This window comes from Geotrypetes seraphini, chromosome 8, assembly GCF_902459505.1.
Source record: "Geotrypetes seraphini chromosome 8, aGeoSer1.1, whole genome shotgun sequence".
NCBI classification, from domain to species: domain Eukaryota; kingdom Metazoa; phylum Chordata; class Amphibia; order Gymnophiona; family Dermophiidae; genus Geotrypetes; species Geotrypetes seraphini.
In genome coordinates, this window is record NC_047091.1 from 95,526,114 (window position 1) to 95,540,949 (window position 14,836).

Sequence of the window (14,836 nt, forward strand, 5' to 3'; positions counted from 1 at the left end):
TAAATTGGGTGCAACATTTTTATTAGCATATCCCTGTAAGTGCTTGGTCAGGTATTTGGGAATCAAATACACCTTTTTCTCTCCTGAGTGGATCTGGTGGTATTAGGATTCAAGGAATTCCAAGATAATGGAATAAGGGGAGGAAGGATGCCGTGTAGGATCTTGAAGGTTAGGCAGGCGCATTTAAAGTGAATGCTAGAGATTACTGGAAGCCAGTGAAGTTTAGACAGCAGCGGGGAGACATGGTCAAATTTACTTTTTGCGAAGATTAGCTTAGCCACAGTATTCTGAATCCGCTGAAGTCTAAGAAGGCTGTTCTTTGTTAGGCTTAAGTAGATGGAGTTACAGTAATCCAGTCTGGAAAGGATGATGGATTGCACGAGGACAGCAAAGTGTTGTTGATGGAAGCAGGATCTCACTTTCCTTAGCATGTGAAGATTGAAAAAGCATTTTTTTACCAAGGAGTTGAGGTGGTCGTTGAAGGACAGTGTAGAGTCAATAATGATGCCCAGAACTTTGCTTGAGAGCTCAAGCTGCAGTGTGGTGTCAGAGGACAGTGGGATGAGGGTGGGTAGCTGATCTAATTTTGGGCCGAGCCAAAGTAGTTTTGTTTTGGACTCGTTCAGTTTCATTTGTACAGTAAGGGCCCAGAATTGGAGGTTCATTATACATGAGGATATGTTCTCAGAGAGGTTAGTGAGGTTCGAGTCGGTCTCGAGGAGGACAAGGATGTCGTCAGCATAAGTGTAAAGTGTCTGGAAAGGTGCTGGCTTCTTAGCTGGCTTACTCAAGGGAGCGATGTGTTGCAACACTGGAGTCGATGTAGGTGCATCTGGCGGTGTCGTTGACTTCGACATCAGAGACTTGGATGTAGATGGTGTCACTGGCGCATCCCCGTACATGCTGACACCAAAGAATTTCTCTTGCTGCAGAATGCGTTTTTTTTATGGTGCGCTTCTGAAGTGTAGAGCAATGCGTACAGCATTGAATTTGGTGCTCTGGACCCAAACACTTCAGGCACCAATTATGAGGGTCCATAAGAGAAATAGTGTGAGAACACTGACTGCACTTTTTGTCAGTGGGCGTGACATCAAAAGGAACACCACCTTAGCCAAATTGAACTCGATGACTGAGGCATGACTAAAGGCCCCGGCGGATGGCTATAAAATAAAAAAGTTTAACTCTCGTTTGTTGTTTTTTTTACAAGAAAGAAAATAATAAAAGACAAAAAAAGCACGAGAGCAGGAAGGCAAACAACTAGAAAAATGAAGACCATTAAGAAACGCGACTTTAATGCTCCATGGAAAAAAACAGACGACATCGACATCGAAGACTTTGACATCACCCGAGGTCCAAGTCAAAGTCTTCAAGTCAGTCAGGTAAGCTAGCCAAGAAGCCTCCAGCTTCCCAGGCTGAGTCTCTGGCCATTCAGGCATGGAGCCAATTTGTGCCGGCCACTCAGAGACCCCTCATGTGGCTTACCTCCAGGTCTAGAGGAGCATCATCATCGATGTCATCCTTCCCAGAGCGCACCGCAAACACCTGTAATACTGACATCTACACCCTCAGTATCGGTGCATGGTCTGAAAGAGATGCTCGATGATCTCTTTCAACGAGAGTTTAGTAACATGTTTGCCAAGTTTGCTCCCATATAGACACCTCCAACTCCAATCTAGCCTGAGCATACGTCATCCACAGAGCTCCGATGCAGACAGCCTTACAAAAAATCTTGCTTGAAGAACTCTAGAAAGTTTGTGACTGCCTACCGCGCATGTGCGAATGCCTTCCCGCCTGACACAGGGTGCGCATCTCTTCAGTTCAGATACCTAGCCAAGAAGCCAACCAGGGGAGGTGGGTGGGTTGTGAGAATATCTGCCTGCTGTCCCTGGATAACACCTGTTACGGTAAGTAACTGTGCTTTATCCCAGGACAAGCAGGCAGCATATTCTCACATGTGGGTGACCTCCAAGCTAACCAGAACGGGATGGTGCGAGTGTTGCCGATTTAGGAGAATAAATTTTGTACTTCTGCTTGGCCAAAACAGCCATCCCATCTGGAGGAAAAATCCAGACAGTAATGTGAGGTGAATGTATGAACCAAGGACCAAGTGGCAGCTTTGCAGACCTCCTTAATAGAAGTAGATCTAAGGAAAGCTACAGAAGCTGCCATGGCTCTAACTTTGTCAGCTGTGACTCGACCCTCCAGTTGCAGCCCAGCCTGAGTATAGAACAAGATGCAAGCAGCCAACCATTTGGAGATTGATCTTTTGGAAACTGGATGTCCCAACTTGTTTGGATCAAAGGAGACAAAAAGTTGAGGAGAAGATCTTTGTGGTTTAGTCCTTTGCAGATAGAAGGCCAAAGCACGCTTGCAGTCCAGAGTATGAAGAGCTGTTTCTCCAGGATGAGAATGAGGCTTGGGAAAAAACACTGGAAGTACAATTGATTGATTGAGATGAAATTCTGTAACAACTTTGGGTAAGAATTTTGAATGAGTGCAGAGTATCACCTTGTCACGATGGAATACTATGAAAGGTGGGTTCACAACTAAAGCTTGTAGCTCACTAACTCTGCAAGAGACATGAGAGAAATGAGGAAGACCATTTTCCAAGTGAGATATTTTAGATGAGCCATAATCATTGGTTCAAATGTAGGCTTCATCAAGTGAGAAAGAACCACATTGAAATCCCAAACCACTTGAGGTGGTTTGACATTGAAAAGTCCTTTCATAAATCTGGAAGCCACAGGATGAGTAGAGAGATGTTTCCCCTCCAAAGGCTGATGAAAAGCAGCAATTGCACTGAGATGGACACTAATGGAGGTTGATTTGAGTCCGGACTGAGATAAATGAAATAATAATAATAATAATAACTTTATTCTTCTATACCACCACAATCTTGCGACTTCTAGGCGGTTTACAATCAAGAGTGCTGGACATTCAGCGAAATACAATAAGTAGATATTCAGAGGAAATACAGAGATCAGAGACCTCAGGAGGCAATAGTATAGAAATACAATTTGCTGAGCGAAAATGTAATATGTACATTTTAGTAGGTAATGTCCGACTGGACCTGTTGGAGATAAATAGCAACGTAAAGTTACGATAAGATGAAGATAGCAGATTATATTTATAACAGTGCTGTAAGTTCAGGTGGAATAGGGAGAGGGGAGGGAGAGGGAGCGCGGGTCAATTGTTTAGGTATTTCTGGAACAGGTATGTTTTTAGGCGTTTCCTGAATTCCCCGTATGTAGTGGGCGAAAGCAGTTGGTCTAGGTCTTTGCCCCATAGGACTGCTTGGTGAGAGAGAAGGTGTTCGTGGTGTTTTTATCATTTTGCAGCCTCTAACTGGAAGGGAAATGAGTTTTGGGTGTGTGTTTCTCTTGAGTTTGTTATTAGAAAATGCGAAAAGGTCCGTTATGTACTTGGGGGTCAGGCCATATAGTACTTTGAAGCAGAGGCAGGCAAATTTAAATCTTACTCGGGCTTCTGTTGGTAGCCAGTGCAGCTGCCGATAGTAGGGTGTCACGTGGTCGAATTTCTTCAGCCCGAAGATAAGTCTGACCGCAGCATTTTGCATTATTTGGAGACGTCTCATATTCTTTTGTGAGATTGCTAGATAGACGATGTTGCAGTAGTCAAGCTGACTCAGTATGAGGGATTGCACTAGGATTCTGAATGTTGACGTATCGAAGTATGATTTAATGGTTCTGAGTTTCCAGAGAGTAAGGAAACCTTTTCTGAATAGGGAATCCACTTGTTCCTTCATTGTTAGGCATTGGTCTAGAATAACACCTAGCATTTTCATGGTGGGCTGAATAGGGTAGTTAAGTTTATTGATGCATAGTGGGGTTTTATTGTCAAGCGGGTGAGGGGAGGCAACGAAGAATTTTGTTTTTTCTGGGTTGAGCTTGAGCTTGAAATCTGTCATCCATTGTTCCATTTCATTTATGGCATCGGATGCCTTGGGAATGGTTTCCGAGATGGAGTTGGCGAATGGGATGATGATCGTAAAGTCATCTGCATAGCTGAATAGTTTTATTCCTAGTTGGGTTAGTTTCACACCTAATGAGGACATGTAGATATTGAAAAGCAGTGGGGAAAGCGGTGACCCTTGTGGCACTCCGGATGAGTTGCTCCAGGTGTCGGAGTGTTCGTTGTTAAAGAGTACCTGGTAAGAACGGGATGTGAGGAAGCCACAAAACCAGTTTAGTACCTCAGCTCTGATACCAATGGCGTCTTAAGCATTGCATCATTTTCTCATGGTCTACCAAGTCGAATGCAGAGCTCATGTCAAATTGCTTGATTAGGGCGTTGAGGCCTTTACTAAATAGTAGGCGCAGATAGTCTAGGATGGCAGCGATTACTGTCTCCGTACTGAATAGGGTTCTAAAGCCGGATTGAGTTTCATGCAGGAGAGAGAATTGATTAAGGTAGTCCATTAGTTGTGTGTGTACTAGTCCTTCCATGATTTTTACAATGAATGGGATAGATGCTATTGGTCTGTAGGTTTGTTATTAGCGCTGAGGATTCTTTTCCATTTTTTGGGATGGGGTTATTATTATGTGACCGTTGTTAGTGAGGAAAGTCCCATTTTTTAGGTTGTGGATTAGGTAGTGTAATAGTGATATTTTGAATTCTGGTGGAGCCGCTTTCATAATCTCCGGAGGGCACGTATCAAGGATGCAGTGAGATTTAGAGTATTTGTTGTAGAGTTTGGTGTAGGTATTCCATTCTGGATCTAGAAAGGAACTCCAGATCAAGTCTGTAGGTATTTCATTGTCATGTGAGTTAGCTATTTGGTAGTTGCTGGGGATGATTGTTACATCGTTATTGCTTATACAGTTATTTTTTAGGTTTTTAATTTTAGAATAAAAATATAGAGCTAGGTCCTTCGTGGTGGGTAACTTCGTGTTGTGCTCAGGAGTGGTGTAGCGGGTGGTGTCAAATAGGTTTGTGACTATGTTGAATAACTCTTTTGTATTGATTCCTTGTGAACCTTTGCATAATAAGTTAATTTTGGTGGAGTAGAACGCTTTGCGTTTGTCTTTTATCAGTTGTTTGTAGGTTTTTATGTAGGCTCTCCAATTGTTGCGGTCAATCAGTTCTCCTGTTTTATTCCAAATTCTTTCTAGTCGCCTAGCTGTTTGTTTCGTTTTTAGTAGTTCGGCATCGAACCATTTGTTGTGTTTGTTTGCATTGCTTTTGCTTTTATGTAAGGGGGCGATTTTATCTAGGATGGATGTACTGGTTGTGTTCCAGTGTTCCCAGAAATCTATTCCTTCCTCTATTACTGTATGCGGTTCGTATTCTGACCAGTATTCTTCTGGATTAATATAACCTCTTGTTTGATGTTCTTTTTTTAATAAGTAATCCAAAACTGAAGACAAGGAGGTAGACTGAGGCTCCTTGTGATGAAGATCGCACCAAGCAGAAAACCTAGTCCACTTTTGGTTGTAACATTGCCTGGTGGCAGGTTTTCTGGAAGCATTTAAAATGTCTTTGACAGATTGAGACAACTGAAGGTTTGAAATCATGTCGATAGGAACCAAGCTGTCAGATGCAGAGACTGCAGGTTGGGATGAAGAAGAGAACCGTGACTCTGTGTAAGCAGAGATGGAAATACTGGTAGAAGTAGTGGCTCCCTGCTGCTGAGCTGAAGTAGAAGGGAGAACCAAAGTTGTCTGGGCCACCAAGGAGCTATCAGAATCATGGTGGCGTGTTCTTGTTCAAGCTTGGCAAGTGTCTTGAGAGTGCGAGGAAATGAAGGGAATGCATAGAAGAACTTGTTCGTCCATTCCAGGAGAAAAGCATATGCCTCCAGTCGGTGAGGAGAGTATATTCTGGAACAGAACAGCTTGTTGTTGTGGGGAAACGTAAACAGGTCTATTTGAGGAGTCCTCCACTGAGAAAAAATGTGATAGAGAATTGAGTGTCCATTCGTGAGGTTGCAGAAGACAACTCAATTTGTCTGCTAGTGAATTTTTCTCTTCTTGAATGTAAATAGCTTTCAGGAAAATGTTGTGAAGAACTGCCCAATTCCAAACCTTCTGAGCTTCCTTGCAAAGGGGAAGAGATCCTGTTCCTCCCTGATTGTTCACGTAGAGCATGGCTACTTGATTGTCTGTACGAATGAGCACAACTTGATTGTAAAGGAGATGCTGAAAAGCTTTGAGAGCATTGACGATCGCTCCGAGTTCCAATAGATTGATGTAATTTTGACGATCTGTGGCAAACCAATGCCCTTGAGTACAGAGACCATCAAGATGAGACCCCCCAAGCATAGGTTGATGAGTCTGTGGTGAGAACCTTCTGATGAGGGGGCACTTGGAACAGCAAGCCTTTGGAAAGATTGGAAGAGATTGAAGAGATTGCCGTAAAGAAGATGTTACTGCAATGCGTTGAGAAAGTGGGTCGAAAGCCTGCGCCCATTGAGAAGCCAGGGGCCACTGAGGAATCCTGAGGTGAAGTCTGGCAAACGGAGTCACGTGAACTGTAGAGGCGATGTGACCTAGGAGAACCATCATGTGTCTCGCTGAGAGTGAAGTGAGGGTGGACACTTGGTGACAAAGCTGTATGAGTGCATCCTGATGCTGTTGTGGAAGGAGTGCTCTGAGTTGCACTGTGTCTAGATGAGCTCCAATGAACTGCAGAGTTTGAGAAGGATGCAGTTGAGATTTGGGAAAGTTGATTTCGAATCCCAAACTTTGCAGGAACCAAATAGCACAGTTACTTACCGTAACAGGTGTTATCCAGGGACAGCAGGCAGATATTCTTGACTGATGGGTGACGGCACCGACGGAGCCCCGGTACGGACAATTTTAGAGTGATTGCACTCTAAGAACTTGGAAAGTTCCAGTAGGCCGCACCGCGCACGCGCGAGTGCCTTCCCGCCCGACAGAGGCGCGCGGTCCCCAGTTAGGATAAGCCAGCTAAGAAGCCAACCCGGGGAGGTGGGTGGGACGCAAGAATATCTGCCTGCTATCCCTGGATAACACCTGTTACGGTAAGTAACTGTGCTTTATCCCAGGACAAGCAGGCAGCATATTCTTGACTGATGGGTGACCTCCAAGCTAACAAAAAGAGGGATGGAGGGAAGGTTGGCCATTAGGAAAACAAATTTTGCAAAACAGATTGGCCGAAGTGTCCATCCCGTCTAGAGAATGCATCCAGACAATAATGAGATGTAAAAGTATGAACTGAGGACCAAGTAGCAGCCTTGCAGATTTCCTCAATAGGAGTGGAACGGAGGAAAGCTACAGATGCTGCCATAGCTCTCACTCTATGGGCCGTGACAGAACCTTCCAGTGGAAGTCCGGACTGAGCATAATAGAATGAAATGCACGCTGCGAACCAATTTGACAGCGTACGTTTAGAAACAGGACATCCCAATTTATTCGGATCAAAGGACAGAAAGAGTTGGGGTGATGATCTGTGGGGCTTAGTACGGTCTAAATAGTAAGCTAAAGCCCGCTTACAGTCCAAAGAATGAAGAGCCTGTTCTCCAGAATGAGAGTGAGGTTTCGGAAAGAAAACAGGCAGAACAATGGATTGGTTGAGATGGAATTCAGAGACAACCTTAGGAAGAAACTTTGGATGTGTACGCAGAACCACCTTGTCATGATGGAAGACTGTAAAAGGTGGATCAGCAACTAGTGCATGGAGCTCACTGACCCTCCTAGCAGAGGTGAGCACAATAAGAAAAAGTACCTTCCAAGTAAGAAACTTGAAAGTGGCGGTAGCCAAGGGTTCAAATGGAGGCTTCATTAGAGCAGACAGAACCAAATTGAGATCCCAGATCACAGGAGGGGGCTTAAGAGGTGGTTTCACATGAAAAAGACCCCGCATGAATCTGGACACTAAAGGATGAGCTGAGAGAAGTTTCCCCTGAACTGGCTCATGAAAAGCAGCAATAGCACTGAGGTGGACTCTGATGGACGTAGACTTGAGACCAGAGTCAGATAAGGAAAGAAGATAATCCAACAAGGTCTCCACTGCAAGGGAAGTGGGATCATGATGATGAAGAATACACCAAGAAGAAACCCGTGCCCACTTCTGATGGTAACATTGCAGAGTGGCCGGTTTCCTGGAAGCATCCAGAATAGACTGAACGGGCTGAGACAGAAGAGAATCATGTGGAGTCAGCACGAGAGATACCAAGCTGTCAGGTGCAGAGACTGGAGGTTGGGATGCAGAAGGGTTTCCTGATGCTGCGTAAGCAGAGAAGGAAACAGTGGAAGAAGAAAAGGTTCCCTGGAACTGAGTTGAAGTAGAAGGGAGAACCAATGCTGCCTGGGCCACCGTGGAGCAATCAGAATCATGGTGGCTCGTTCCCTCTTGAGCTTGAACAAGGTTCGTAACATGAGCGGCAGAGGAGGGAAAGCATACAGGAACAGATTGGACCAATCTAGGAGAAATGCATCCGCTGCCAGATGGTGAGGAGAGTAGAGTCTGGAGCAGAAGTGGGGCAGCTGATGATTGTGAGGAGCTGCAAAGAGGTCCACCTGAGGAGTGCCCCATTGAGCGAAAATGGACTGGAGAGTCAAAGGATCGAGAGTCCATTCGTGGGGCTGGAGAATTCTGCTGAGTTTGTCCGCTAAGGAATTCTGTTCCCCCTGAATGTAGATAGCTTTTAGGAATAAGTGGCGAGCTGTGGCCCAAGACCAAATCTTCTGGGCTTCCTGGCACAAGAGGCGAGAGCCTGTCCCACCCTGTTTGTTGATGTAGTACATCGCAACTTGATTGTCTGTGCACAGTAGAAGAACCTGAGGAAAGAGAAGATGTTGGAAGGCCTTGAGGGCATAAAACATCGCTCTGAGTTCCAGGAAATTGATGTGGTGCTTCATTTCCTGGACTGTCCAAAGTCCTTGAGTTTGAAATTCGTTCAAATGAGCTCCCCAGGCATAAGGGGAGGCGTCGGTGGTGATGACAAGTTGATGAGGAGGTAGATGGAACAGAAGACCTCTGGAGAGATTTGAGGATATCAACCACCATTGAAGAGACTGACGAAGAGATGATGTCACAGATATGTGTCGTGAGCAAGGATCCATCGCTTGGGACCACTGGGTAGCTAGGTTCCATTGAGGAGTGCGCAGGTGAAGACGTGCAAGGGGGGTGACATGAACTGTCAAGGCCATGTGACCCAAGAGTATCATCATTTGCTTGGCAGAGATGGAACGTTGTGGAAGCACCTGCTGACAAAGATATTGAAGAGTTTGAAGACGGTTGGACGGCAAGAACGCTCTCATCAGGACTGTGTCCAACACCGCTCCAATGAATTGAAGTCTTTGCGTGGGGATAAGATGAGATTTGGGTAGATTGATCTCGAATCCCAGGAGTTGTAGAAAAAGGATGGTCTGGTTGGTGGCCAGGAGTACTGACTGAGATGAAATGGCCTTGATTAACCAGTCGTCCAGGTAAGGAAAGACCTGAAGGTGGTGAGAGCGTAGAAAGGCAGCCACCACAATCAGGCATTTGGTGAACACTCTTGGAGAGGAGGCAAGACCGAAGGGTAGCACCTTGTATTGGTAATGACAATGATTGATCATGAAGCGGAGATACTGTCTGGAGGCCAGATTGACTGGTATGTGAGTGTATGCTTCTTTGAGATCGAGGGAGCATAGCCAGTTGCCGTGATCAAGAAGAGGGTAAAGAGTGGCCAGAGAAAGCATTTTGAATTTTTCCTTCACCAAGCATTTGTTGAGATCGCGAAGATCTAGAATTGGTCTGAGATCTCCTGTTTTTTTGGGGACTAGAAAGTAACGGGAGTAGAATCCCTGCCCCTTTTGATCCAGAGGAACTTCCTCTTTAGCGTTCAGAAGGAGGAGGGATTGAACCTCCTGAAGAAGGAGGGAAGACTGAGGAGTGTTCAAAGCAGACTCTTTTGGTAGACTTTGGGCCGGAAGGGTCTGAAAGTTGAGAGAGTAGCCGTGGCGGATGATGTTGAGGACCCATTGGTCCGAAGTGATAACTTCCCACCGGCTGAGAAAGAAAGTGAGACGGCCACCTATAGGTTGAGGTAGGTGGGTAGATGTTTGGACGCTGGCTATGCCCTGGAGAATTAAGTCAAAAGGGCTGCGTAGGTTTTTGCTGTGGAGGCGGCTTCACAGGTTGTTGCTGTGTTGGTCTAGGAGTCTGACGTTGTTGTTGACGTTGATGCCTAGTTTGCTGGGGAGCTGATGGCAATGGACGAGCCACATAACAGCGTTGGTAGGCCGACTGTTGTCTGAAAGGCCGTGCCGGTGGAGTCTTCTTTTTTGTTTTGAGGAGAGTATCCCAGCGTGTCTCATGGGCGGAGAGCTTTTGGGTGGTCGAGTCCATGGATTCCCCAAAAAGCTCATCCCCCAGGCATGGAGCATTAGCCAACCGATCTTGATGGTTGACATCAAGCTCAGATACTCTAAGCCAGGCAAGGCGGCGCATGGCCACAGACATGGCCGTTGCTCTGGAGGTAAGTTCGAAGGTATCGTAAATGGATCTTATCATAAATTTACGGAGTTGGAAAAGAGAAGACGAGCATTGGTGGAAAGCCTGTCGTTTCCGCTCAGGAAGGTACTTTTCAAAGGAAGCCATGGTGGTAAGGAGATGCTTAAGATAAAAAGAAAAGTGAAAAGCATAATTACCAGATCTATTAGCTAGCATTGCATTCTGGTATAACCGCTTACCGAATTTGTCCATGGCTTTACCTTCTCTGCCAGGAGGGACAGAAGCATATACACTAGCTCCCGCAGACTTCTTAAGCGTAGATTCCACAAGCAGTGATTCATGTGGAAGCTGTGGCTTATCGAATCCAGGAATAGGAATTACTTTATATAATGAATCCAATTTATGGGGAGCTCCTGGGATAGTCAAAGGAGTCTCTAAATTTTTATAAAAAGTTTCCCTCAAGATGTCATGAAGAGGGAATTTCAAAAATTCCTTTGGAGGCTGGTCAAAGTCAAGGGCATCAAGAAAGGCCTTGGATTTTTTAGACTCAGCCTCCAAAGGAATAGAGAGAGATTCGCACATGTCCTTCAGGAAAGAAGTGAAAGACGCATGTTTGGAGGATGGATCAGGAATAACAGGATCATCCTCATCCGAGGAACACTCACCCTCAGAAAGAAAAGGCTCTTCGGAGTCACCCCACAGATCAGGGTCCCTAATATGGGAGCTACGGTCTCGAGACTCCGGAGTAGAGGGTTCTAGGTGTCGGGATTTGCGTGCCGACTTACCTGACCTCATAGATACAGTACCGGGAGATGTTACCGACTGCAGCGGTGCCGAAGTCTGCACCGACTGATGCTGGGCTCTCGGTTCCGGTGCAAGAACTGGCATCGATATCGATGAGGCCGAGTGAACCGGTACCAAGACAGTGGACGCAGACAATAAAGGTTGCTCCACTGCCGGTACCGGCGGCTCAGACCGGACCGGGACCGGAAGGTTCGGTGCCAATAGAGCAGGAAGGAGTTGTTGTAACTGCTCCTTGAGCTGCATTTGTAGGACGGCTGCAATGCGCTCATCCAAAGAGGGCACCGGTACCGCCTTTTTCTTTTGCGGTACCTGCGGTGCTGCTCGACGCCCAGAAGATGAGGAGCCCGAGGTCGAGGGACTCACCTCGATAGGGGCGGAGCGCTTCCGCGGGCGCCTCACGGTCAGCAGGACTGGGCTCGCTGCAATCGAGACCGGAGGACACTCCAGCGGGGAAGGCTTCTTAGCTGGCTTACCTGGATGTTGCGACACCGGCGCGGTATCGCGCGGTGTCGACGAAGTGGGTGCCGACTGTGATGGGGCCGATGCCAGTGTCGATGCCTCAGGATCGGACATATCGGCACCGAAGAGGAATCGCTGTTGTATCTGGCGATTTTTTAATGTACGTTTTTTTAACGTGGCACAGCGGGTGCAGGTGGAAGCCTGATGCTCAGGACCCAGGCACTGTAAGCACCAGTTGTGCGGGTCCGTGAGGGATATAGGCCGTGCACACCGCTGGCACTTTTTAAACCCTGGCTGGGGGGGCATGAAAGTGAAAACGGCTTCTGCCAAATCGAAGGCCAAGGCCTCGATGGTGGCAGTAGGCCCCGCCGGGGCAAAACCGAAATTAAGAAAAAAATAAAGAAATAAACTCTCGGGTTTTTGTTTTTTTTTTTTTTAGAAAAAGAAAAGAAAGAAGGGAAAAAACTCCCAAAAAGGTTTCGCGAGCGGGAAGGCGTATAAGAAAAAATTTCAACACCCGTTGAAAAATACGACTTCTTAGCTCTGCGGAAACTAAGAAACTGGGGACCGCGCGCCTCTGTCGGGCGGGAAGGCACTCGCGCGTGCGCGGTGCGGCCTACTGGAACTTTCCAAGTTCTTAGAGTGCAATCACTCTAAAATTGTCCGTACCGGGGCTCCGTCGGTGCCGTCACCCATCAGTCAAGAATATGCTGCCTGCTTGTCCTGGGATAAAGTCTGTTGTGTCACTACAGTAACCCCCTGAGACATTGGATCTTTGATGAGCCAGTCGTCTAGATATGGGAAAACCTAAAGTTCATGACTTCGTAAAGCTGCTGCTACCACTACCAGGCATTTGGTAAAAACTCTGGGAAATGTTGATTTCCCACCCGAAATTTGAGGAACTTGTGAGAGGCTGGGTGAATGAGGATGTGAGTGTAAACCTACTTGAGATCCAGAGAGTATGACCAATCATTGTGATCCAGAAGGGGATACAAGGATACTAGAGACAGCATCTGAAATTTTTTTTTGATGAAAAATTTGATGAGAGCTCTGAGATCTAATATTGGTCGACAAGCCCCCCATCTTCTTCAAGACAAGGAAGTAGCGGGAGTAAAATCCCGTGTTCTGCTGTTCCAGAGGAACTCTCTTGATGGCATTGAGAACAAGCAGAGCTTGCACTTCCTGGAGAAGAAGGGGGGTTTGCGACGAATTGGAAGGACACTCTTTTGGAGGGTGATCTGATGGAATCTGCAGAAAATGAAGAGAATATCCTTCTTTGATGATTGAGAGCACCCAGAGGTCAGAAGTGATGATTTCCCATCGTTGATAAAAGTGGTGAAGATGACTTCCGATAGGAAGAGGAGCAGACAGAGGTAGAGAGATTGATGTTATGCTCTGGATTAGATGGTCAAAAAGGCTGTGTGGTTTTGGATGTAGCTGGTGTCTGAGGCTTCTGTTGATGTTGTTGAGGTTGTTTCTTCTGCAGTGGTCTGGAATATGGTGCAGACTTGGAAGGATAACATCTCTGATAAGAGGAAGTAGGTTTAAATCCCTGAGAAGCAGAAGGTTTGGGCTTAGGCCTAAGTAGAGTAGCAAAAGATTTCTCATGCTCAGACAATCTTTTAGCAGCCTCAATGGATTCTCCGAACAACTTGTCTCCCAGACCAGGGATGTTTGCCAATCTGTCTTGGAGATTAGGATCCATATCAATTCGTAACCACTCCAGTATTCGCATGGCTACCGAAAAAGTGGTGACACATGAAGTCATCTCAAATGCATCATATGCTGCTTGTACCATATGCACTTGAAGTTGTGTGAGAGTACGGTGCATATATTTTAAATTGAGACAGCCTATGGGAAGGCAAATATTTGAAAAATGAAGGCATGGTATTGATCCAATATTTCAAATATGAGGTGAAAAAGTTATAATTCAAAATTCGAGTTGTCATCATAGTATTTTGATATAGTCTGCTACCAAATTTATCCATGGTCCTACCTTCAAGCCCATGGAGAACTGTAGCATACATCTTAGAAGGGTTAGCTTTCTTCAGAGAAGATTCCACCACTAAAGATTGGTGGGAAAGTTGAGGTTTTTCAAACCCTTTACACTGGACCATTTTGTAGCGAGACTCCATTTTGCCGGGAACTACTGAATTGAATATGGAGGTTCTAAATTTCTTTTAAAAGTATGTTTAAGAATGTCATTCATAGGCAACTTAAGTGACTCCTTGCACTTTTAAAGCTGTCTGAATCGGGGCTCTGTGGATGACGTTACCCACATGTGAGAATATGTTGCCTATTTGTCCTGGGATAAAATGTTTTATTAAAACTTCAATAAAAACAGATTGTACATAAAGTTAAAAAAAAAAAAAATATGAAAGCCAGGCCATTTAAAGAGTAACATACTTGGTAGGAAGGGACACCAAAAACCACACACTCACAATTTTCTTGCATGTTGCTTCCATTATCAGAGAACAGGAAAATTAAATGCCTCCAACTTACTACAGCAAATTCATCTCTGTCCAGATGTCCATCCTTGTCAATATCACTCAGGTCCCAGACCTAATTTATAGAGAGAATATCATCAGGTGACACAATATTTTTCCTCAGAAATCATTTTGTCAATTAAGAATCAGATGCTCAACTCTCGGAACCAACTTTTGCTTTTTGGGTAACTGGCAGCTAGAAAAGCTAGAGGCAGTACTAGCTACATTATTTACATCATCAATGTTCCTATTTCCTGACTCTTTTGCTTATACAGTTTAGCTCCATGCAGGGATGTGGCTACCATTAAGCAAGCCTGGCAAAAGGCCAAAGGCTGCCTAATGGTAAGGGCCACCTGCTGAACTGCTGTTCTCCATCCCCCACTGTCCTACATCACTCTGCCCCCCTTCCCCCATGGTCCTCCAATCTTCTATCAGCAGTAGCAACGATAAAAGCAGGCAACCTTTTCTTTGCTATGTTCTGACTCTTCTAATGTAATTTTCTATGGGCAAGATGTGACAAAAGAAAGGTCCTGGTGGGGCCGGATGGAAGCTACCTGCTTTCATCGCTATTGCTGCCAGTGTTGGTATGGAGGATACGGGGGGGAGGGGGGGAGTGAGATATGCCAGACTCATATGGGCCTGCAGGAAGGGAGAGAGAGAGAGAG

At 45.7% G+C, this 14,836-nt stretch overlaps 1 protein-coding gene across 12 annotated transcripts in view; it reads right to left on the reverse strand.

The window, feature by feature from the left end:
• The window catches only part of EPS15L1 (epidermal growth factor receptor pathway substrate 15 like 1), a 395,592-nt gene that overhangs the window by 255,188 nt on the left and 125,568 nt on the right, over nucleotides 1-14,836 (reverse strand). For all 12 annotated transcript variants that reach the window (XM_033956496.1, XM_033956490.1, XM_033956493.1 and 9 more), the window contains one exon: nucleotides 14,188-14,247. In XM_033956496.1, the coding sequence (XP_033812387.1) occupies nucleotides 14,188-14,247 (60 nt within the window). The remainder of the gene's footprint in view (nucleotides 1-14,187; nucleotides 14,248-14,836) is intronic.